Below are 27,092 nucleotides of genomic sequence, written 5' to 3' on the forward strand. Positions count from 1 at the left end.
CTTAAAGGAGCTGCGGTCGCCGTGTTTCGAGATTGCTGGGTGTCGTTAGTCTAGGCACGGTACATTCATCTTCATCTACATGTACTTTTGAGAGACATTAACAGTGTTTAATGGTTAAGTGTTTTATACTCATAGCCACTGGTGAGCCAGCTGGGGTTTCTTCTATAGAAATGTTCAAGTGCCACAAGGCGTATTTGCATGATTTGACAGTCAAGTATCTCTAAAGCTAAGCAACATAACAGCGATATTAATTATTCATCGTTAGGTTCGTGCTCCAGTAGTACCATTTTGACACCAAGTTTGAACGATGCAGCCAAAACAAGTGGCAGCAATGGGGCTGATCTCTGGAATAATCTTGTTTACGTTCATCTCAATGGTAAGTGTGTAATACAGTTTATACCCACTACGAGAAGACGCTTCATACTGAGCTGCTCATAATCTATTTCGTTATCAAACATTGTCTCCCATCATCTTGCCAAGCCTCCGATGACTATTGACATAAAGCCGATGGCAAGTGTCGCTATATCCTTTCTGCTGCCAAAATGGTCTTTTCTCTCTCAACTGCCCGTGACTTTTCTTCGTTGCTTCGCAGACAATGAGAATTGACACTTATTTTGGGCTGCTTTCAATATAAAAAAACAAATACACGATGTGAGGTCTTTTAATCTCGTTGGCTGCTCCTTCAGTTTCGGATAGCCTGTTTCTTGCCGTTAATGTTTCAGATGTTTAAACTATTTAATAACTAGATATTTATATCGTCACTTGTGTATAATTGCATTACACCTCTCTTTAAAAGTACATATGAATACTCTTAAGATGTCATCCTAACCATTGGGGCTCTGCAACCATCACAATGCAGGGTAAAACATAAATCTTGGGATAACAGAATCTGAATATGTATTTATCCTGGAGGAATCCGATGAGCTATGAAGCTCTTTTTCACAGTTGTCCAGTACCTACAAGGCAGATAACACGATATATAGTTAAATAAAATATCTATGACTGATATAACAAACTCTGTAAAAAAGTAAGACTCGATTTTAAAATCCAAAAAAACCATGATATCACAAACATTAGGATCTCACATTGCTTTTGTATCTCACTGCTACATAGCAGGCTGTCACACACCCTTACAAGAAGCAGCAGCAGCAAAGCCATCGACAATGGAAGCATATGAGTTTGAGCTTGATTTGAAGCTTTCGTGACTGCAGGAATCCATACTCTTTGGCTCTTTCGGTAAAGTCACGTAGGTATAAAATAAAATAAATCACGACGTTTCGATCGCAATACAAGCGGTCGTCCTCAGGCGGAAAAAATATAATCCAGCAGTGGAACTGCTGAACCAGCGAGACAGCTGTTACAACAAGAGGCTAATATGTGGCGATGGGCATGCAAGTGGGGTCTGAGCTGGAAAAGAATTCCACCCCCGGACGCAAGCACGTCAGTTGTGTTAATGGGGGAGATTAGGGAGAGAGTGATTAGGGAGGGAGATTAGCGTGAATGAGCTTCCGTCGCCGCATAAGAGTATCATGTCCGCATATGCACACAGCAGTGTTAATGAGAGATTAGCACCATGAGAGTGCAATCCAAAGGACATGTGAGCATGATAGTGCAATCCAAAGGACATGTGAGCATGAGAGTGCAATCCAAAGGGCATGTGAGCATGAGAGTGCAATCCAAAGGACATGTGAGCATGATAGTGCAATCCAAAGGACAAGGGAGAGATCTTAGAGAGAGGCATAGAGAGTGAGAGACACAGAGAATTGGAAATTACAGCTGACATAGGCAGGTAGGATGGGGACATCACAGTTAAGACTTTACCTGGTTAATAACGCTCTTGAGTCTGTTTACGTGACAACCCTTACTAGTTGGTTGTGTTGGGCAGTGGCAGGTGAACGACATATTTACGTGATATAACCCAATAAACCTCTACTGTGGTTCACAGGGTAAGTTTTTAATTTCATTATTTTGAATCGCTTATGATTTCAGAATATACAGTGGTACCTCGGAGATCGAACTTAATTCGTTCCAGAAGGCCATTCGAACACCGATTTGTTCGAACACTGAATTAATTTTCCCCATAAGAATTAATGTAAATGACATTAATTGGTTCTAGACACAAGAAATATCTCATTATAAAGCATTTTTACACGAAGTTTACAGTAATTACATGCATAAAATCATAAAAAAAACAATAAATAAATGGAATAAATGAATAAATATATGAAATAAATTAACATTGAACTTCACTTTACCTGTCGTAAGGAGAGTTGATGGCTTGAGTGGAAGGTAGTGAGGAGGTGGTGGTGGTGGTATTATTGTTTGGAAGGGGAGTCCCCTTCCATAATAACGTCGGGGAACTGCCCTTCTGGGGTTCTTTCTCTTTTGTGCCTCTTCTCTGCCACTAACTGAGTCACTTGAGCTCTTTCTGACTAATAACGTATCTAAAGAGGTTTGTTTTTGCCTCATATGGTAAAACCTTTGTCTGGACAAGCGTCATGCACGCTGGCCATACGCGTCTCAGCCATACAGGTTCTTTCAAGTTGTGATTGCCCGTTCGACCTCCGAATTTCGTTGGGTTTCCGAGGCAAAATTTTTTCGGAAATATTGTTTGAACACCGATTTGTTCGAGTTCTGGTGCATTCGATCTCCGAGGCTCTACTTTATATGTATTCATCTTTTGCAAAATAGGGCGGTGAAGCTTCCCTCTCCAGCCGACTTGGTTATAAAGGACCTGTGTTCCAAGAGGAGTCGTTAACAGAGGTATTACTGTATTTACTTACCTTAGAAATAATTTTGTGTTACACTTAATTAGATCTGTATAAAATATTAACACGTTGCATAATACATGATACAATGATATATAATTGTTAGCAACATCATCAAATAAACGTGAACATCAATATCAACATGATCATATCTGCAGCATTAACCTTTTTATGCAGAGCCACAGCCCATCATCTGAAGTTAAGCTTTTGTCCAGAAAGTATGAAGGCCCATTGCAATATTTGCCTGGTCAAGACTTGTCAGTGACATGGGCCATGATGCTGGGTACTCTGTAAAAAAAAAAGGAACTGCATCATCAGCATAGTTGAGATCAGTAAACAGTTTGTCCCCAGCAACCCTTAATCAATCTTTTATCCTTTTTGTATCTAATAGATTTGCCAAATTCTGAGTAAAGGTTTTGGTTAGCCTCATTTCTCAAGTTTAGAATACTGTGAGAATGGGCCTGCCACTTTCTCTTAGCTAACTGGAACCTCCATCAGCCTGTTTCTTGGGCAGTGTGCTTGACTAATTTTCAGAGGGGGGGCCACTTTCGCCGATAACACATCATCAGTGTGAGGGCCGCCACACATTTGAAACCATTGGGGTTGACAGCAGCACAATGGGGAGTGTTTTCACATTTGTGTAATGTCGGGGGATGCACGTCAGGGGGCGCACTAAAGGCCACTAGGCGCTGCGAGTGGCCCGCGGGCCTTGCAATGAAGCACACTGATGTAGGGCGATCTGGACTGGCTAACCAGCACAGTAGTCGCACCTGCACGTGTCCGAGTCCCAAACCTACCCATCTCCCCTCGGCATCAGGAGAGGGGAATTATGTCATTCCTAAATGTAAACAATGCTCGTATTCTCGATATCAATGTTAACTGTACAGAGCCCAAATAATTATGGGGTTGATGGTCAAGAGTAGGTATTCACAATTAGTCTTTTTAAATAATGTTTAAAATAGAAATTTCAAGTCGAATATTTGTATTATTATTTAAGTAATACATTATTTTTTTCGTTTTTCCTTCAGGGCAATAGAACGAAATGAGACTGGAAAATGTAGGCATACAGTATAGACAAGACAGTACAAGCAAGGCAGTACACATACAACAGACAGTACAAACGATACACTGTGCGAAGCAGACGAGGCTTAACAGGCAAGACAAAAATATATTGAATTGATCTTGAATCACGATAATAAGTAGAATCGCAGGGGATATGGAGTAGAGTGAATCGTTACCTGTATTATTGAGTCATTGTTGCTTACACGTAGCTGTGCCCTAACTCTTGTTCTACTTTAATTTTATGTTAAGGTTGAGTATAATGAATGCGAAGATAAAGGACAATACAGAGCAGTGAAAGGGTTTTGCTGCCACCTCTGTCCTGCAGGTAACCAAGCAAAGCAGTAACACATTGTGACTAACAATGCATCCACTGCCCTATGTGGTCAAATGTTAGTTTGTAGAGTGTGTGTTTTTCATGTAGACAATATAAGCGATTGATGATTGTATTTGCAAAGAATACCACATTTAAATTATGACAATGCTTGCAACAGAGCATTAATATAGCTGGGAAGGCCAAAGTTGATCACCATTACCAATGGGCGAAGTTATTTTGAATCAGCTGTTCAGTACTCAGCTGTGTGTTAATGCCCATAGAGAGTATTTGGCTGCTATAAATGTCCGTACGATAAACTATCATTTGTAACCAGGTCGCTTCTGAAAAATAGCTTAGTGGGCCTTACCTAGTAAAAAGCAAAACAAATCTGACATGCCTTTTTTCTTTGCTCAAATGAAATACCCTGTGACATAATTTACTACAGCAGACCATAGCGTCACATTAAAAGGCAGAAATGGATGTTTTGGATAAACATCAATTAGAAATGCATACAGATTGAATAACGTGTTTGTAGTAAAACGTATTGAGATGTAATATTTAATCAAACACGTTATTTTCGGACCCCATAATTACTTTAACTTGTCCATTTTACAGGAAACATGTGGCTTGATGACTGCTTTTCCGATGGCGACCAATCTTTCTGCACATCTTGTATGCCAGGGAAGAGCTACATGGACATTGCAAACCGTGATCCTCAATGCAAAAAGTGCAGTACCTGCAATATTCTCTGTAAGAGTTCCACATCAGTAGGTCGTATGTGTGTATGTCATCTGAGTGTGGAGATGCATGCATAAAAAGTTAATAAATCACTCTATATTCTTGGTTGTTTTGGTAAAGTCACGTAGAAGGGAAACAATAAAATAATAAAAATTTAAAACAATTAAATTCTCACGACGTTTCGACTGCAACACAAGCAATCATCATCAGGTGTGAAAACCACAGCAAAAATCACTCTATGTTAATTAAAACAACTAAATCGATGAGAAAGTGCGTTGGATCACCTTGCAATTCGGTTGAAAGTGTATTGTGGTGGTAAAACATTGTAATAAGAATATAAAGGTCTGTGAAATCTGAGATTGGTTGAAACCATATTGCTTGATAGGCTGCACCCAAGATTCCATCTGTGAATAGACCATAGATGACAAGGGTCGATTCATGAGAAAGGTGGGCTGAGCAAAAACAATCTGAAGTTATTTCATGGAGTCACAACACTCCAAGTGGGACTCTCTTTACTCCACAATTGGCTGGGGTTGGAGTTTGAAGAAATGTGCAGACAGTGGGCTCTAATCTTGGAGCTGATATTTAATCTCAACTTGAGCAGGGTGGTATCCATCTTGTTGCTACATATGACCATTATATCACGAAATTCATGAGAAAGGTCCTCCATCTTAAATAGTAAAAAAATATGTCTGTCAAGATATTAAGCTGCTTGAATGAAGAAGACTGATGATGGCACAGGCAGTTGGAGCTGGCACTTTCCGGTTGCACGGCGGGCCAGCATGGCGACAAGATGGCCTGTCGAGTTTTACACCAATTATCTCCAGAAGTTGCAGCAATTGAAAAGGCAATACACAAAGTGGAAATGTATCTTAAGTTGGTAATGTAGGATTGTCTAAGAACAGGAAAATTTCGATTTAAAGCTTTCGTGACTGCAATGATTAATCTTCTTTGGTTCTTTCGGTAAAGTCACGTAGAATGAGAATAAAATAATAATATGTCTTAATTAAAAGGAGACATGATGGTTCAATGAGCCACTCTGTCTACAGGAAAGCTACCCATACAGATGCTTACTTGAAACCGAATTCCCACTACCATCCATCCCAGAAGAACTCCCTCATCAAGACTCTATACCATAGAGCCCAATGCATTTCCGACCAGGAACACATTACCAGTGAACTCAAGCACGTACACCAGGCTCTCAGGGCTAATGGTTACTCCGACTACACAATCCGCAAAGCCATCACTCCAGTCATGAAGAAGGATCCTCTTGTGGAGCCACTCAAAACCATCACCTTACCCTACATTGCAGGGGTCACTAAAAAGATCTCCAAAATCCTGAATAAACACAAGATCCAGGTCCGATTCAACACAGTACATAAAATCCGTGATTTAGTTCCATCTGTAAAAGATGCTGTTCCAGACATACAGTACCCGGGCGTTTACAAACTAAAGTGCCTCTGTGGTAGTAGCTACATTGGAGAAACCAAACGACATATCTCGGACTGCATCCGCGAACATAAAGCAGACTTGAAACACGGTAGGACGAACTCCTCTGCCGTGGCAGATCACTGTTATAATTCAGTGGGCTCACATGACATTGACTTCTCCAAGACGGAGGTTCTTTGCAAACCAACCAGCTACCATGAGAGATTCGTTCATGAGGCCATTCACATATACAAGCACAGAGACAATTTCAACCGAGAAGATGGATTCTGGCTTAGTAACCATTGGAAAGATGTTTTAAACCATTTCTGTTCTTAATTAATTGTATTTTACGATGACCTTCAGACCGCAGCTCTTTCCCCAGCATTGACTCTTAATACCTCTCACACCACGGTTAATGGTATGGTTTACAACATGGAGTATAATAGCGCCTCGCAGCTGTCTCTCTCCCCCTCCTCTGTTCCGACCATGGATGAACTCATCCGTCTGAACGGGGCCCGTAGCTATCCGTGGTGCTAAAGTTGAGGGTAAGAATCCACCCATTTTTTTGCCATATAGCATTGTGATATATAACGACTTATTGTTGGTAGCTTAGCTGATTGTAGAATATAGAGTTTATTGATAACATTAAGGTAATTTATATTTTTTTTTTATTGGTTCACTATATAGTACTGTGAATAGCTCAGATGTGGTGGCCTTGACTTCAACATAGTCATTTCTGTGGCCAGTCACTAGCTAATCACTCAGTTATTTCAATGCTAAATTCGCCTAGTTATTTCAATGCTAAATTCTCCTGTTTGATTTGTACTAAGTGCCTCGGTGAATGTGTATGCTCTGACTTTAACGTAGCTATTTCTGTGACCAGTTACAAGCTAATCACTCAGCTATTTCAATGCTAAATTCTATGCTAATTCCTTTGTCAAGGGGTGCCTCTGCGGATGTGTATGCTTTAACTTAGCTATTTCAATGCTAAATTCTATGCTAATTCCTTTATCAAGGGGTGCCTCTGCGGATATGTTTGCTTTAACTTTTAACATAGCTATTTCTGTGACCAGTCGCAAGCTAATCACTCAGCCATTTCAATGCTAAATTATATGCTAATTCCTTTGTCAAGGCGCTTTGTTTCCTCTCACACAGCTTAAAGGTCGTGATCTGAACGTGGCTCTTTCACTCCTGCGCTGTCCTACCAGACAGTCTCGTCCCTTCACCTGATGAAGGCCGCTTGTGTTGTGGCCGAAACGTCGTGAGAATATTATTGTGTTATTTTATTTTATCAATTTATTATTTTATTCTCATTCTACGTGACTTTACCGAAAGAACCAAAGAACAGGAAAATTATTTAAAAATACGAAAAGCTAAAATTAAACCATTAAAGAAGGATTAACACACGCACAGGAATCTTGAGAGAGAAATCATATACACAGATGATGTCACTGGAAGCCTTATCACTTCCTATTTTAGAGTTGAGATTAATATGTCCTTGTTAGTCACAACTCACCTAAAATGTCCAGAATATCAGTCAATAGGGTCCATGGCAGCATCCACTAAGCCACTATCTCCATTAAAACAATGAAATGCTGGCAGATTACAGGCAATGTCACGCGGATAAATTATTTTTTATCATCTTTTTTTCTTATACACATATCGCCACAGGTGAGACGAGATTAGATAAACTCACCTCATGTCGCCTCGGTTATAATTCCAATAATTGTTTGAGTTGACCTGCGGTGAGGCATGCATTATCGAATGCCATGCTACAGGTAAATGTGACCCACTGTGATTATAATGAACAAAGAATAGCTCCTCTCATCCATACATTCGAATCAGAATCTTAATTTCCACTGAAGGAATCCGATTAGCTTTGAAGTTCCTTTTCACAGATGTCTAGGAGGGGCGGATCAGCAAGTTACAACAAAGATTCGTTTATCAATTACCCTGTTCTCCAAGCCATCAAATATTATACAAGTTCCATCGTATTACCAAATTGTAATGTACACTATGCTAAAGTTATAGCTACTTGGGACATGTTGCCAAGACCAACATTTTGTACATTAAACAAACAGTACAGTATAAATTTCGATTTAAAGCTTTCGTGACTGCAAGGATGCATCTTCTTTGGTTCTTTCGGTAAAGTCACGTAGAATGAGAATAAAATAATAAATTGATAAAATAATATCATTGTGTTATTTTATATTATCAATTTATTATTTTATTCTCATTCTACGTGACTTTACCGAAAGAACCAAAGAAGAAACAGTACAGTACTGCAATTAAACTAAGTTTCCTTTTGTTCTCTGATGTGTAGATGAAGATGTTCAACAGGACTGTACTGTCACTAGTGACACTGCGTGTCAGTGTAAGGATGGATACAGTCGGCCTCATCCTTCACAGCCTTGTGGAGTTACATCAAACACAGGTGAGAAATTTCATATTCGTCTCTATCGCCTCTGATACCAAGATATTCAATTAAGAGCGATTGGCATCAGGAAATGCACAAACTTGCAAATGGTAAAGAATTTACACATCTTGGACGTCATTGAAATCTTGTCAGTCGGGCTGTTTCGAGTATTAAGGTACCAGGCAGAGCTTCGTACTTGCCCCATTATTATGCATTTATTAACTGACATGCCACACGCATCGGAGAAATGTATACACATGATATTTCCCTTACTACACATGTGTGAAGTCTCTTCCTTCACCAAGGACCAAACCGTGAATATTTCAGACATTGGCAACTCCATACAAGACCATGGCTACAGCATTCCATTGGAACAATTAGCTAGTAGTTGCTGAACCAAATGTCTATTTGCAGCAAGGAAGTCTATAATCAGCCATTGCTAAAATATTTTGGGGGTACTGTTGATCGAAACCAGATCTACCATTGAAGATTGATGAAAAAATGTAACCTTATCGAGAAACTTACAGACACTAGTTGGAGAGCAGATGTGCTTACACTACACATTCATCTTATACCTGTTTTATATTTGCACATCCGAGCTATGCTGGGGCCATGCCATGGCAGCGTGGCATGAGATACTTTTCCACTGCACAAGTTGACCCATGCCATTGTTGTCACATGCAATTCTGGATATCAAAACGACTGTCGATGACGCAGTTATACTGAGTTGTGCTGACTGATTTCACGCTAGTTGTGAATCAGACATGCACACACAAGTATACTTTACACAACACTCTGCGCTCCTCTTTGGGCTAAGAGGTACCACACCAACGAACATCTTAAACATTACAATGAGGATTGTCACCAGCAAAATAAAGTTAACTATTTTACTCTGGCTCTCTGTGCTATAGAACATGTCTCTTATAGATGTCTGCAAACAGCAAATAAATACTCATGATTACAGCTGAATTTAATCAATCCTAACCTGCCCATCTAAAAAGCTCGAGAAATATATTAAACTACTGCTTGAGATCGTGCAAGTCAAAGCCTTTATATTTGAGTTTCAGCACATCAAATAAATGGCGAAAGATTTGTGTGAATACTAGTATGATTAAGAAGCATCGGATTGCTGATCCCTCTAAAAAGAGATTTCATCTTCCTTAAAAACAGTAGTTTACATTAAACCAGAAGAATGTAAATCATGGTAGATCAGCACTACTACTTTCACAAGTACAAATTGAAGACCATGGCATGCAATTGCAGAAACGTCGATCATATAGTGAACCAATGACCTCTAAAAATGCAAAACATGCTTTAAAGAAATCCACTGCCCATCAACTGAAGGCTATTCATAGCTAATTAATTTAGACTAATTAATTTAGAGATTTGTGAGTTGCTATTCATTCAGATACATGAAAGAGAAAGAATGGGAGGACAATTATTCAGAATGACAACAGGTGGAAAAAACTTAGCAATGGTACATTAATCTAGGTGGTACATCAATAGTACATCAACCTAGACAAAGATGTCAAGACATTTATTTTATAACACGCGACTATCTATTGTGATTAGAATTTCTGAATATTTACTGGATCTGGACAGGACCAGTTCAGATGGCAGTGATGCTTGCCGTGGCTGGTAACAAACTCGCATTGCCAGGGTCATGGGACATTGCGCAAACCACTGCACCACCTTTGCTCCCCCATTCCTATGTCAATCTACTGTGCTTCAAGTATTAAACTGGTTGATTTTCTGATGAAGTGCTCATGCTATGTTTGTCATAATAATGAGCCAGCATAGCCGAGATTGTGGATTGTATACCCCAAGCGCAAATGGTTGCAGGTGGATGGTTTGGAGGTGATCCTCCTTCCAACTTGCGTTTTGCAGTTCAGACAATCCATGCAGTTTCTCAAAAGAGCTCAGCGCGGGTAAAACATTTCGAATATTATGGCTACATAGATATGAATTCAATTACTTAACCGTACAATCTGAAATAATAAAAAAAATCAAGCACAGTGTTTTTCACACTGCAAGGCACCATTCTGAAGATCCCATTGGAGTTAAAATCAGGTTATTCTGTGTTCTTGCACAATTGTAAAAATATGTTTTCGTATTTTTTGTGGATTGTGTGTAATCGACAAACGAAACCAAAATTCAGACTTAATTTGAAGCTTTCGTGACTGCAGGAATTACTCTTTGTTTTTTCGGTAAAGTCACTTATAAATAAGAAATAATAAAATAGCATAATAGTGTACGACGTTTCGGTTGCAACACAAGCAGCCATCATCAGGTACAGAAGAGCTAAATTTAGGAGAGAGGGGAAACACATAACCTCAGATGTATATACAGACACCCAAGTAGGGGGAACTGACACAGATACAACAGGGGACACAGAGAGAGAAGCATACCAGACAAACAGGGTTTAGCAAAATTTTTGGAACCATGTAAAGCAACACAGACGGTCGGTCAAAACACAATTAACGCATAGTCCGGTTGACCACGTTATTTCAAAGATTGCTAAATTGAAAGTTAAGTATGAAACTCAAAATACAGACCGCACACACACACACACAGACATCCAAGAAGAGCGAACCAGCACAGAGACAAGCACACAGTAAAGTCGCCTTAAATAGGCAGCGAAGGTAAGGCTGAGAGACAATGGAACAAAATTAGCATGAGGTATGCATGGAGCAGAGTGGGGGGCGGCAGCACACAATGGGACAAATCAGCATGAGGTAGTGGGGATCGACAGCACCCACTCGGAAGCAACAAGGCCCATACACAGGCAGAGACAGCACAGAGACACAAATCCAAGCCAAGACACAAAGTGCGCAATAAGTTCAACATATGTGGATCATGGGTGTTATATTATAAAACCGTACTATGCTGGTTAGTGGGGGGTTGCTGAAGAGGGGTTGCATAGATTCAAAGTACAACAACAAATCTTGCTACCATGTCTCTTGTTTCCCACCACAGCATGTTAAAAATAATATATACTTTGATCTATCAGGCTTGCTTGTGCATATGTACTTCATGAAGCAGATCACTACAGCAAAGCTAATGTAGTGTGGAACTGACCAGTTATAACAATGTTTGTGGATAGCTCTTGCCTACAACATCTAGCTGTCTGGCATTTGTTTAATTGGCCACACTGCTGATGAGACTACAATTATAAACCATCCCCCAAGTTTGCTACTTAATTACATGTTACTAGACAACATTGCTCCCAAATTTAAATTTGTTGATGCACTGATATAAAAGCATAGGCACTGGTGTCGATGTAACATTATTTCAGAGGGTGTTATGCAATAGCCTTGGCATTTAATTGTATATGTCAATATATATGCTGAATGTTTATCCTCTGCCTTTTGCTGCCTGCAGAAAAAAACATTGCAATTCCTGCTGGAATTGGGACCTTCATGCTTCTGGTGGTGGTGGTGGCCTTATTGATTTATCGGAAGAAGAAATGCTTATACCCCTTTGGTAAGAAACATTACAGCATTTTACGTAATTTTCATTGTTTAATAATGAGACGAATTCTTCCACGAGTGGCCCAGCTGTGATTCATGAGACAACAAATCAGGGCTGTAGATTAATTGGAAGACTTCCCAGTGCACATCACAAAAACTGGAATGGAAATGGGCAATGTCCAAGATAAGACTAAGCAGTAATCCTGCTTATTACAATGTTATTGAGCAGCATTTGAATCATGCAAAATATTCACTTAAGATTCTAGTCAACAATTACACTGTATAACATTTTTATTCCCCTTGGTATTAAGTGTTATTTCCAAATTGCTTATGCCTCCATACACTTTGCTTTTGTGACCAGGACAGTGATATTTTGAAATTTTCCAGAACATTATTGATAGATTCAGTGCTGAGTAAACTTGGAGTAACTTCTAGAACATTCTAGAACTTTCCAGTAATATAAATAGAAGCCTTGAGACCACTAGTTCAGTTTAGTTCCAGTGGCCTAAGTGAATACATATCTGCATTTTTCTGAGATGGCATCAAGAGGCTGCAAGAATCCAGCAGACGCATTTTGCTATGTCTGCGGCCAATTTATCAAGACAAGAGCAAAAAAGTGCTCTGTGGAAGCATCTGCTAAGATGTGTGAGGCCTACAAGGCATATTTTGGCATGCCTGTTGGGGATCAAGACAAACCCTGGGCACCTCATTTCACCTGCGAGCAATACAAAAAAACTCTGGAAGATAAGATGGACAATTATTGCTCGGAAATTTAAGTTATTACATTTGTTATTTTTTTTATAAATTGTAAAAAAATTATAATGTTTTACAGTTTTCGATTTTATTGAAAAAATATATCATATATGAAAAATGTTGTGAGAATCTCTTACACATTAGTCACGCGTAAAATCCACTGACCACTCAAGCAACTGCTACTTCTGCATAGTGGACCCTTCCAAATATCCGGACCTTCCTTCATCCATCGCCCCGGTTCCACACTGCCATGAGCTCCCCGTACCCACTCCTCCGGACAGAGAGCAGCGGTCTTGAGAACAGAGCAGCAAGTAAGAGAGCGAGGTAGATGTTGTAGATCCAGATGACAATTTCAGAGGTGGAGCTGAGGAGAGAAACCCATACTACCCCAACGAAAGATACCTCAACGACTTGATCAGAGATCTTGGTCTCACCAAGTCCAATGCCGACCTTTTGACGTCTAGGCTCAAGCAGTGGAACTTGTTGGATGAAAGTGTGCAAGTCGCAGAACAACGTCAAGTGGGAGCCACTGATGGACCCCCGGAAGGTGCTGATGCCACCACTGCACATCAAATTGGGCCTTATGAAACAATTTGTCAGAACTGTAGATAAGGAGTTGGCAGCCTTCAAGTACCTTCAAGACTTCTTCCCTAAGCTGTATGAGGCAAAGGTCAAAGCCGGTATCTTCGTAGGACCACAAATAAAGAAGATCCTGGAGTGCAATGAATTCCCCAAGAAGCTCACTAGTAAGGAGAAAGCGGCTTGGAACAGCTTTGTCGTAGTGGTTCGTGGCTTGCTGGGCAATTACAAGGTCGAAAACTATGTGGAGCTGGTTTAGACTCTGGTGAAGAACTACGGCACAATGGGCTGTAGGATGTCCCTCAAAGTCCATATCCTTGATGCTCATCTTGTTAAATATAAGGAGAACATGGGAGCGTACTCGGAGGAGCAAGTTGAGCACTTCCACCAGGCTATACTTGACTTTGAATCCCGCTAACAAGGACAGTATAATGAGAACATGATGGGAGACTTAATTTGTAGGCTGATTCGTGAAAGTTATTTACAGTATAATCATGAATCTCGAAAAACTACTCTCTTCTAAATATTTTGTAGTAATTGTTGTCTTGCTTTACTATAAATACATGTAATTTTGATTCATATGTTGTTTTTTTCTGACTTTATGTGAACAAAAATACACATTAGCCCGTATTCTCATTGAAAATAGGTACATTTCTAAATATCACTGTCCTGGTCACAAAAGCAAAGTTTGTGCGGAATAATAGGCATTTTCTATACTTTTTAGGCATCAGCAATTACGAAATAACACTTACTACCCAGGAACAAAAATTGTCTTACATAGTGTTATGAATGGGATGCATCTCCACATAGACACCACTATGTTCGTATAATAATTATATGGTGTTGATTTGTTTCAATGTTTCCTTGTTCATGCTTCACAAGACTCTTCAACATAACTAACTTCAACAAAATGTCACCAGACTTCCACCTAAATATTTCAAAAACACAAAATATCACGCAACTATACATGTGTAGTGTCTTAAAAAAATACTCACATCGACACGTTGTAAAAAGTCCCTTGCTTACACTTTATTCACCTGTTTTTGCGCCAGTTATTGGCACTCCTATAACTATCTGTACGGTCACATATACTTAACTTCTCCCCGCTCTCTTATTTATTCTGCACGTTACTTATCCTGCACTCAGCAGCTCTGCTCTCAGCGACTCCGCACACAGTGACGTCGCACTCAGCGACTCTGTACACAGTGACTTCGCACTCAGCGACTCTGCACACACCGTCTTCGCACTCAATGACTCCGCACACAGCGTCTTCGAACTCAGCGACTCTGCACACAGTAGCTCCACAGTCAACGACTCTGCACACAGCAACTTCGCATCTCCACCGCTGCCCTCACCTATGCTCCCTCAGACCTGCTCACCCGTCTGTCCCGGGCAGGGGGTTCAGCCAACACCCGCCTGGCGATGGCGTGAAGGTTAAGGTCCCATTGATGGCTAGAGCGGCAGTGGCGAGATGTCTTCACTCTTGGTTCCCGGCAACAACTCCCCTCGTTCACAAACACTCCCGCTTACAGTATATCCCCCTGCTCATCCCGAGTCCTCACGTGCTTACACTTTAGCTGCCGCCAGGCCGGCGCCAATTATCCCATTAATCTCTTATCATCACCCCCCATATCCCATCTCCTAGGTGTCAACCTCCGGTCACAGTGTAGCATCTGTTCGACCTCGGTTGCACCCGCTTCTCCCCTTAATTACTGGCGGTTTGTCTGTGCAAACCTCATTCTGCAAAGCACACACCTGTTTGCCCTCCGTTGCATCCGCTTAACTGCGTGCACCGCATATTTCTCTCCTCTACATATGCTTTACGGCAACACCCAAATTACCTATTCAATAGGACCTTCAGAACCTTACAAAGTATAGATTAAGATCCTGGAACCCAATTTGAGATCGAGCATAAGCTCTCAAAGTGCCCTCATTCAACTTTGAGTCCCGGGAGTGAGTAACCTGCAACACTGCCGAAGTTCTTAACTAGCATGGAATCACTGAGTCCACAGAAGAAACTACCAATTACAATTTGCCCTGCAAAAAATTGTCTGTATTTAATTGAATCGGAACATCATATGGCAGATGTAGCTATATTATGCACTGAAAATTTAAGAATAGCACGCAGTGTGATAGCAGACACAAATCTCAAACCTTGGAGCACATAGTCTGGCACTACCTGCTTTTAAAATACACTTGTAGGATTTCAGATAATCATCAGGCTATTCCTGCAACCGTTCACTGGTTCAGCAACCTCGACATAAATTTATCTTCCACCCGTACAATGCTACTCTACAATGTAATGTACATTGATACTGTGATCCAAGTGTTGGGTCGTAGAACCACGTGGAGACGAGGAATGCTGTAAGGGCTGTTGCCGTTTATTAACACTGTTACATTTGTAATAAACGACTTCCATGACGACTCTGGATTGGTGGCTTTTATTTAACAGAATGTCTGCACAGCTCTGCTCTCTCCATCCGGATGGCTTCCCTCTCTCTCTCTACTGCCGTGACGCGCACTCTCCCTCTTCCACCATCGTGGCGTGTGGCGTGTCTCTCTCTCTCTCTCCACGCTCGCCGCTGGCTGGCGGCGCATTGAGAGGAGAGAAGGCTTCACTGGCAGAGCCCGCCACGTGGCCGGTGGCGAGTAGAGGTAGGCGATGATGCAGTCCGGACTCCAGGCTCCCCACCTGACCAAGATTCCACTCACTGTCTCTCCTTATATTGCTCTCGGCGGAGCTAAGCTCCGCCTCAAGCCATGCCCCCTCGTGGAACCTTCCCGATGGTTCCTGTACAAACCCACAAGCTCCGCCCTTTGGCCCAGATGGAACCCATCCTTCTGATCGGATATTAGTTACCCAGCAGTGACTATGCAATTAACCCTCGTCGTTCCTTAGATGGCGCTCTCTCATTACACATTCAACACTATAAACTCACACCAGAGGTAGGTGCTCTCTAATTTGGTCCTTATCCCGGACCCCCGAACACTATCTTGTCCTTCCCTTGGCTATCCTTTTGGGGCTCTCTCACTCGTCTGGCGAGAGCGGGGGTTCATTCAACATCGCCTGGCGCCGAGGAGAGAGAAACCCTCCTTCTCAGCCGATCCTTACTGAATACTCGGAGCCTTACACTCGGCTATTCCCTTGGCTCTCCCACCCATCTGCCTGGGACGGGGGTTTAGCCAACACCGCCCGGCGATGAAGAGGGAGAGACCTCTTGCAGCCGATCCTTGCCCTGGCTCCCCACAACGACTACGCCTTCGTCATGGGGTCCCCCTTAAGTACCCCTTTGGTGGCTCCTCCCCCTAGCTCGGACCCACCTTTGTTCCCGAAGGTACCTCTTACACCACCCGTGACATGACGTCATCTTTGACTAACAACCCGCTTCACACTTCCCTCTGTTCGCCCCCTTATCGCTGCTCACAATACTCCTCTGCATCACCCCTCCCCATAAAAAAAATCAGCCGTCCCGGCTGCTAACTATACTGAACCCAACACATATCGGGGTCAATAGCAAACAGCCAGAAACATCAACAAGAACAATTCTAACAATAATAACAATGTCAATGGAGGTGCGAAGGCAGGGCCGTCTGTGGGGGAACATCAAGGGTGTTTAAGGCAGAACGGCAAGTGCAAGGAAGGCTTCCATCCCTCGGTCCAAGGTGCCGACCACGTCAGTGATGGCTGGCGTCTGATGACAACGGGCCCAAAGGCCCAGAGGTGCTCAGCGGAAAAGAGCACCTCTGGACTGTGTATGTGCCACCGGTCCGCTCCCACAGGTAGCATCCGATTTGTGAGCGGGCGGTGCGTTCTCTGATGTTGGTTTCACTCCCAACGGGGAAGCAGGCCACTCCTCGGAAACTACTCGGAGGGGTTCTGTGGGTGGACAGACGGAAAGCTTATGCTGCCCAGCATCCCGGCCAGGATGGCCAGGTTTGTCGGACGCATCAGGCACCGGCCGCTCCGGAATTGGGATTAATCTACAGGACAGGGCAATACATATCTCTTCAACCTAGATGGATGAACAATCCATTTGCACGTGCATCGGGGGTTCGGTCTCCCTCCCATACATCAAATAAAAGGGTGAAAAACCCATTGAGGCATGAAGGGCCAACCTATACGCGGCGAGGATGCCCGGAATAAACAGGTCCCATTCTGACTGGGTCGCGTTCACTTGGTGGTACAGCATGGACGTGAGGGTACGATTTAAACGCTCCCCCATCCCATCGGTTTGAGGGTGGTAGGGCGAGGTACGGATTTTCTTTGTACCGAGGAGGTCACAGACCTCCCTGAGCAGTCGAGAAGAAAAATTCCGACCCTGGTCGGTCAGAAGTTGCTCAGGTGCACCCTTATATTAAACGTTGCCGTGCAAAAAGCCATCGGTGATTGACGAGGCCAACTGATCTTGTAAGGGCCACACCATAAGCCAGCGTTGAGGTATTTGACCCCGACCAACAGAAACTTGTGGCCTCGTTGAGAAGTTGGGAATGGGCCTAAAATGTCAAGGGCCACAAGTTCGTTGACGCGAGAAACCTGTATGGACTGCAGCGGGGGCCGATCATGCACAGCCGGTGGCTTCTGAAGTGTGCAATCCTGGCAGCCTTTAATAAATAGTGTCACGTCGCTTTCCATGCCCGGCCAGTAGTAGGTCCTGCTTAACAGTCAAGAAGGTTTTGTGGGTCCCTTGGTGCATCAATTTCTCATGAATTACACGAGTCAGTTTCCCTTGGAGGACTGTGGGCACCACAACACAGTATCTCTCTAGCTTCGAGTTCCAACGCATAAGGAGGCAGTCATACAGGGCAACGGGCGCGTTGGTTGTCGTGGTATAGTAATGGTTGCCAGATTTAACCCTGCGCTGAAAATTCAACAGACGTATCCTCAATCTGAAGGCGAGACCATTCATCGCGAGGTAGACCTAGGCCACAATTCGTGGCCAGCGCCACACCTCGAAGAGGAGCCGTGTCGGCCATCGCCACCAACTGTGGCATGGAGTCAACTGGAGCCCTGCAACGACTCGAGCCAGTCATGCATGTACACCTACTGTCTTGTGGCAACCTAGATAAGGTGTTCGCATTTCCGTGCTGTGCCCCCTTCCTGTGAATGATGTCAAACGCATACTCCTGCAGCACCTCAAGCCAGCGACAGCTAACCTGAGGGTTGATCTATGCGCAAGGAACATTGTAAGGCAGCATGGTCCGTCCGTACGGTGAACTGCCTGCCATACAAGTAGGGCCTATACAACTGGATGAAGTACACTGGCAAGCATCTCCCTGTGGGTCACACAATAACGTTGTTCCACGGAGGACAACACGCGACTGCATATGCCACAACTCTTTCGGCGCCGTCGACCACCTGGGAAAGTATAGCCCCTATGCCCATGTCGCTGGCATCAGTGTCTAGGACAGAGGGCAGGGAGAAGTCGGGATAATCCAGGGGGGGGGGGGGGGGGAGCGCATCAGCCAGGGAATCCCAAGGCGCGATGAACGCTTCCTCCTCTTTGCCCCAATGGAATTTTTGGCCTTTAGCAAACAGCGCGTGGCCTGGCTTCGTGATAATTGCAAAATCCTGTGCAAAGCGACGGTAATATGAGGCAAAGCCCACAAAACTGCAAACCTCTGCGACAGATGTGGGGGTCGGCCACGCATGGACACAAGCAGTTTTCTCTGGATCTGTAGTGACTCCTGACATGCTAACCATATGGCCCAAATACTTTACGGAAGACTGCAGCAAATTACACTTTTGTGGTTTGAATTGAAGGGTAGCAGCACACACTTTGACGAAGACCGATTCTAGACGCTGCAAATGTTCGTCAAACGTGCGGCTGAAAACGATAATGTCGTCCAGATATATCAGACCGGAGTCCCACTGTAATCCCACCAAGACCATCTCCATGAGGCGTTGGAGAGTAGTTGCGGCCAAGTGGAGGCCCATAGGAAGTTGATTGAATTGGAACAGCCCCTAGGGTGTGCTGAACGTTGTTTTCGGTTTGGCGTCCTCGTCCAATGTCAACTGCCAGAAGCCCGAAAGCAAATCTAGAGTCGAAAAGAACCACGCACCTGAGAGGGCGTCAAGCGAATCGTCCATGCGGGGAAGCGGGTAGGCATCTGCTACCAAAATTTTATTTAATTTATGGAAATCAACGCAGAATTGGAGACCCTCATCCCGTTTTCTGACCAACACTATGGGGGCTCACCAAGGGCTATTAGAGGGAGAGGTGATGTCTGCCACCAACATCTCATCAATCACAAAGCGGACATGATATTTCTCTCTGGGGCTAAGGCGATGGGAGTTCAACTGAATAGGGGGGGAATTTCCCGTGTAAATGTGATGGGACAGAAGGGACGTGCGTCTGATATTGAATTTACTATGGCTAAAAACATCGCTAAATAATTCAATAAACGCCCAAAGCTGCTGTCGCTCTTCGGTGGATAAGAGCTAATTTTCCTGGCAAAGCCTGGAGTCGTTCGAATTGTCCTCCTCGACTACGCCTGCCACCAACCCATCAGCTGGCGTGGCATCTACTGCTGACTGAGCATGGATCACATGCGCCAAAACGGTACTGGCCTGCATAACTACGTGCGAACGACCTCCGTTCAAAACCTGCAAAAAGGGTTCCTGGTCCTTCGACACGACCGTCAGGGCACCCACCATAGAGGAAGTCCGCGAAAAGTAATTAGAGGGAGTTAAAAGAACTCCCGCCTCAGGCCTTTGCAATTGCAGGGGTTTGCGCAATCTCAGGGGTACCAACATTTGGGAACCAGGTGGAATCTTTATGGAATCTCTAGCCAAAGCGGTACACTGGCGGCAAGAGTCAACAAGGTAGGGGAGTGTAAAAAGTTAAATTGACGGCCCGATGGCAACTCCTACAACCTTGGTCGATTAGTATTTTGGGGGGCATTCTGTTCAAGAAATCCGTGCCTAAGAGGCATTGCACGGCCAACGTCTTTGAGACCAGGACAGGGCCTTCCAATTCAATGTCGCCAATTCTAATCAAGCCGATAATGTGACCCAATATTCCCAAACTGCCTCGACTTGTGGCAACGCAAGCCCCTTTTACAAGACTCAGCTTACCAACACTATGTGGCAAAAGGCCAAACATCATTTCGGATATAATGGTGGCTGAAACACCCGTATCCACCAAAATATGAACCTCTACTCCCTCAATTGTCCAACGACCGCGGAGGAACCTGCTGCGGCTGCCACAATCCGATGCGTGAGCGCATCCCACTGGTGTACTGCCTTTGGCCACCCAGCGACCGACAGCGAGCGCACATCTGGAGGATGATGAATGCTAGTGGTGCCCCGGTGAATCTGAACCTGATCCCCGCAAGATGTGTGAGGTGAGGGGAGTGGCCGAGTGGCTGATGTGCCATGACTCACCTGTTGCTTTTATGATGACGCTGATGTGGAGGCGGAGAGCATTGAGGTCCCGCCGAAGGCTCCAGGGGTGTTGCGGCAGCCCATGGCAATGTGGCCGGGCTGGCCACAGCGGATGCACTTGGTGGGTCTGGCCCCCGTGAGAGAGGAGCCCTCGCTCGCCACCGCTGCTCCGGCCGACGCTCACCAGCACCCCTGCAGCGCTGGTCGCGTGCAGTGAAGGCGGCGAGACGATCACCTTTGTGTGGCGTGATGACCTCCACTGGACCCAGGTCCCCAGCACACGCTGCCACACTGGGCCACTGCCGCAGGCCAAGGTGGGCCTGGATACCTTGCGCCACCTTAAGAGAAGAAATGTCCGCTTCCTCCATAATGGCCAAGACGACGCCGAGCTCCCGTACAAGGGAGAGCAGCCGCTCCAAAGCCAGGGAGTTGAGCGCCACCTGGTCAATGTTGGGATAGGCTGCCCAACCCAGTGCCAGCAAGGTGCTACGCAAGGTGAGAGGTGTCTCGGCCTCGCCTCCGCAGCAAGAACTTCCAGCGAGCGCTTGAGGGCGGCTCAAAAATTGCGGCCACTTGAGCGTACGCCAGAGGGAGCGTCGCCCTATATGAAGCCGGAATTGAATTGAAGGCGGCCAAGGAATCGTCATCTAATGCCGTCGGAAGTACCTCGAGTGCCTCGTCCATAGGCCATCCGACCAAGGCGTAAGCCGCTTTGAACCGGCTCTGGAAAGACGTCCAATCACCCCCAGCTTCGGTGAATGGGCGAACAAGAGGCAGGCGCCGAAGTTTGAAGGAGCTGGAGTTGACGACTGGTGTGGGCGCTCCACAAGCAGCACTCGGCGGCATCGCTGCGGTAGAGTCAATGGCGCCCGGTTGCTGCATCGCACTTAAAATGGCGCCCGGTTGCTGCGTCACACGTAAAATGGCGCCCGGTAGCTGTGTCACACTCGAGGGCAAAATGGCACCCGGTTGCTGCGTCGCACCCGTTGAAAAGTTGGCGCCAAATTCAAATGTGGCGGGCGAAGAAGTGCGTGAAGCGCCCGTTCCCGCTCAAACACTGCGATGGGCACGCACGGCCAGGGTATCATCACCCGATGTAACCCAGGCTGAGCTGACACTCTCTCACTTCCTCAAGTAGGAGCCCGCAACGCACGCTGCGCATGGTGCCATCGTGCTAGCCAGCGCTCTCCCAAAACACCACTAGGGTCGGTACTGCACCCCGTGTCCGGGGTGTGCACGATGACGGTGCATCTTCCGCCGTGGCCTCGCAGGCCCGGCACCGCGTAGTGACATTCCCAGTCACTACACAAGTAATGCACTGTTTAACTGCATGACTATAAGGTCATCATAAGTCGATGGGGAAAACCTGTGAGCAGATAACAGTTACTGTTATTTTCCTGTACACAAATGTCTGGATGTACAAGAACAATGTGCATGCATAATGTACAGTGCCATATCAATAATCCAACCAGTAATGGATACCCATTGTAATTTATATGCATTTCTTAACCCCCCCGCCCCCCCCCCCCCATGGACTTCGCACATGCGTTGCTCACAAGTGATGGCTTTACATCTATCCCTCTAGTTTTGTTTACCAAACTAACCTTACTAATTGGCTGTGTCGGGTGGTGGTGGGCTTAACAGCACATTTATATTTACGCGATCTAATCCAAAAAAGATATCGGAAAAAATATGTTTTAGTCGCAATACTTGGTTGCTAATAATAACTTGCATCATGCACAACAGATTCATTAATGTAAAACAAAATAATTACTGTCCAGTTGATTCAGTAGGTATATATTAACTGATAACACTATCCTATAAAATCACACCTGTACCGGCACTATGATCACGTGCCTTGCAATATTTTTAACTCCACGTGTTGTAGTTTACTTCCGAACCGAGCAGGTTCACTTTTAGACACACTCCCATAATACCATAGTCATAACAGCAGAACTCATACATTGTGCTCCCAGGATCATTAGCAATGCTTTCAGTAGATGCTACTGAGTGGACATGTGTCACGTCTTCTTGTACAGGAACAGGTGATTCTGGCAAAGGGACGGAGACTGTGCCTCTTCTTAGTGTGAAAGTGCCCAAGGATGTCCTTGAGGTAAGTCAAGCAGCATATGCTGGGCCCTGGCTCCCATGACATTGCATCACAGGAACTCATGTACTTTTCGATTTAAAGCTTTCGTGACTGCAAGGATTCATCTTCTTTGGTTCTTTCGGTAAAGTCACGTAGAATGAGAATAAAATAATAATAAAATAAAACAATAAAATTCTCACAACACAAGTGGACTTCTCTGTCGTCCCGACAGGTCTGTTCCTTTCACCTGAAGAAGGCCACTTGTGTTGTGGCCGAAACGTCGTGAGAATTTTTTTTTTTCTTTTTTCTCATTCTACGTGACTTTACCGAAAGAACCAAAGAAGATTAACTCATGTACTCTCGTGGAGTCTTCCACTGTCTAATTGTGAATGTAGACTCTCCCAAAACTATCTTATCCCTACTTCTGGTGTGATGGTGTGGGTTGTGGTTTGTGGTGGTGATTGGGTAGGGTGTTACAATGGTCAGCCTAAGCTGGCCAAAGTATTTCCCATCATGTTTTTCAAGACTTCCCTGGGACTCTCTGTTGTCTGAATGTTGCCCTATTGTATTTGTGGTGCTCACTGTCATGTTCTTCTGCCATGGATCTTTTGTATAATTTTCATCTATTTTTCTTACTCTGTATTTTGCTCTATTTTCACTGTTTTGTATTTCACTGTATTTTAAGTTGCTTTGAGATGCTGTGGAATTGAAGCTATGAATACAGATCATCCTCATCAAATAGCACAATAGCAATTTATTGCCAATCGCAATATATTTTCCATTGTCTTAATAAAATACATTTACTCATACAATAAAAGTAATTGGCATGATCTATTTACAATCGATTGACCAAAAACTGTCACACATTTCAATCGCAGCTATAGCTGGAATGATTAATCAATTAAATTGATCCATTAACTGTAATTTGTAATTGACTACTTTTTTGTGGTCAATTGCTTTGGCCATTAAAAAATAGCAGCTGCTCCACTTACTGCCTCCCGAAGATAGAAACCCAGTATACATTCAATGCTGAGCCAACGTTGGCATGTGGATGGACCGTTAGACGAATGTTCTATGCTTACTGTAAATTTCCATACAAGCTCCACTCTGTGATGTGGCTAATGATGCAATGTACTTCACTAAGCTCCTACGTCACCTCCCATCCAACAGAAATTATGGGACCAGAGGTGAGATGTGTGTTTTCCAACTTTTATTTGCGTAAGCCAATTCACATAATCAATCCATAACTGGCAGAGTACTCCAAACAAATTTAATATATTCCATGAAATAACTGGATATCTTAGCTCTAATCAGAACCACTATAAGTATGCATCATGCTGTAGATACATACGTTCATAGAGTATTGGCACTGGAGAACTGAAAATGGTCAAAGGAAGATGTTTAGTAAGCAGTGAAACTGTAAAATAATACCTTTGGAAAGTCAGTTGTCATCTTTATAACAATTGGGATCCTGCAAAAATAAAGCTCAATGCCTTGGTAGTCTTAAACTATGAGAGAAAATTCCAGATTACAATGGCAGGGCCATTGATCCCTTTGCAGAAATGTAAGTCTTTCAATAATATGCACCCAATATGTAACACTCTATTTTAGCAAATCTGGAGGAATGATGTTAAATAATGTAAGAGTAAAATCTACAACCTTCTTAATACCATTAAACACTTCCCATTGTGGCTTCTTTCCCGTGTGGACAGGAACCACTAATGCTCATCGAGAAGAGAATGAAGTCCAGTAATGCTGAGGTTTGGCGGCAGTTCCATGAGTTGCTGCCAGAAGTGTATAAATCCATCTCTGAAAACACCTTCTATTTCTTGTACGAGATGGATAAAAAATACAACATTCACGTAAGCGTGTACTGGAAGGTGTATGAAATTACTGACATCTCAGCACGTGCAATCTTTATACTCAATTATTTTATTGGTGAGCGTGAAGAGATGTGCCAGGGGCTCCTGGAGGTGATCCGTGCAGGACAGAACAAGCAAACGCAGCTGCAGACCCTGCTTGACTCTGCCGGTATGTGGGATCTGATGATTAACTGGGCCTCACTCTGAAACTTTTCTTAGTTAATCATGGATGTCACTACTAAAGGCAGAGATGTTGCCGCTAGGTATCGTTTAAGTATGCATTACAGCTAAAATAAGTATAAAATAGTTTTTAATCTAATAATTGGGGCAATTGTATTGTAAAGTATAAACATTAAGTAATTGTTTAAATTGCAATAATTTAACAATATGATCCATGCTTCCGTCTCATTTTTTTTTTACTGAAAACTAGGCGTTTTATATCTTGGATTGATAAACTGAACTCTGGTTGTGAATGTCTGTTGACATGTTTCACTGGCTTCTTTGCAGTTAAATGCTCTCCAACTCTTAATCGAAACACGGCACATCAAAAACTTAACATCTCAAATGATGGCAAGACAGCGGTATGGCTCAAGAGCCCTCCAAAAAAACCTGATCATCCAGATCGATTCAAATACTGGTCACAGGTGCTGTCATCTGAGAGTTTCTCTGAAGGATGCCACTTCTGGGTGGTGAATGTGGGGGACGTGGAAAACCTTCGTGTTGGTGTCTCTTACAAGAGTATTCTACGTAAAGAACAAGACAGTGCATGCCTGATGGGATTTAACAGCAGGTCCTGGTGTTTATGGAAACACGAGAACAAATACAAGGCCTGGCACGACCAGCATAGCACGGAGCTCGAAGTGGGTGAACATCCTCGCAGAATCGGTGTTGGCTTGGACTATGATAAACGGGTTCTGTTATTTTTCAATGCTGACAACAATGAGCATCTGCACACATTTTATGCTCACTTCTCTGAACCTCTGCATGTTGCTCTATGGGTGTGGTCTGGGGTCCTCACTATTGAGCCTGTTAACAGCGATTAAAATGGATATAGGTTTCATAATTTATCTGTGGAAAATAATAAACAGGATCAAATTGCTAAGCAGCTCCTCTTAGTTATTTAACATGGATATCACAGATAATATTGTTTTATCTACCACATGCACTGATAACCTTTATCTAAAAAAATGAAGCTAAGAAAAGATGTTACATTAAAGATACATCTCAAAACGTAGTTATTCCGTCTTCAGATGTTTCAACTCCAAATATTTGTTTCCAATTATCTGACACCCATGTAACCATAATGGACAAGCTGAGCCTTGCCAGCCAGTTAAATTTGCATTAAAGGAAGGGGTACTGTTTGAAATTTCCGAATGGCACACTGTTCCCTTGCTTTGGACTGTAATTGGTCTGCAGCACAGTCCATGGCTTTCCGCATATATGTGGATATCACCGATAATATAAAAGTTTTTCACCCATCTGCTGGTCCACCCACCCTCTTATAATCAGCAAAATTGCAGATAATAGAAGCTGCCAATTTGAAGGCAGGAATGACAAATAGGTCTAACTGCATAGATAAGACAGTTACAAATAACAATAGTTGTACTGTATTTCCACATTGTGCAAATCAGTTGCACTGCACACCCACACATCAGTGCCATGGTGCCACTCTACACAAAAAAACAAACTGGATTGCCGTACAAAAACTGGAGGAAGGGCCTTTACTATTGATGCCCCCAGAGTCTGGAATGCTATTTCCAATAAACTGCAACTTGAATCGCTACCAATGAGATCTTCTCTCAAAACTGCTCTAGAGGAGTTGTACACCCCTAGCTGCCACTGCTATTCATTGGCATAAAATAAAATAAAATGTTTCGCTCCGGATGACGCTGCAAAGCATTTCCTGTATTTTGATTTAGCATGCTGATCTTAAAGGTGCATTGAAAAATTTGATACTCCGACCGATGCTTCTGTTGTTGTGGAGTAATTCATGCAGCCAGCTATGGTTCTAGGGCAGTGGTTCTTAACCTTGTTGGAGGTACCGAACCCCACCAGTTTCATATGCGCATTCACCGAACCCCTCTTTAGTGAAAAATAAAATGTGATTTTTTTCAAATTCAAGACATAGATATGTTTTTTACTGGTACACAAAATGAGCCGTGCATGAACATTACCTTGTTCAAAGAATAAAACCAACACAATGCATAAACTCACAACAAATTACATTACC

The 27,092-nt window shown here is 43.5% G+C and overlaps 1 protein-coding gene across 1 annotated transcript; it reads left to right on the forward strand.

The window, feature by feature from the left end:
* On the forward strand, window positions 1-25,964 carry LOC142918106 (uncharacterized). The gene is made up of 9 exons (XM_076062259.1): window positions 1-376; window positions 2,692-2,763; window positions 4,080-4,155; window positions 4,759-4,893; window positions 8,633-8,743; window positions 12,107-12,208; window positions 22,951-23,024; window positions 24,713-25,031; window positions 25,370-25,964. Exons 1-9 carry the CDS (start codon window positions 308-310, stop codon window positions 25,903-25,905), a joined length of 1,494 nt encoding a protein of 497 aa, XP_075918374.1. The 5' UTR covers window positions 1-307; the 3' UTR covers window positions 25,906-25,964.
* Window positions 25,965-27,092: the final 1,128 nt, after the last annotated feature.

This window comes from Petromyzon marinus, chromosome 1 (genome assembly GCF_048934315.1).
Source record: "Petromyzon marinus isolate PM22_M1 ecotype Great Lakes invasive population chromosome 1, UKy_Petmar_22M1.pri1.0, whole genome shotgun sequence".
Classification (NCBI taxonomy): Eukaryota; Metazoa; Chordata; class Hyperoartia; order Petromyzontiformes; family Petromyzontidae; genus Petromyzon; species Petromyzon marinus.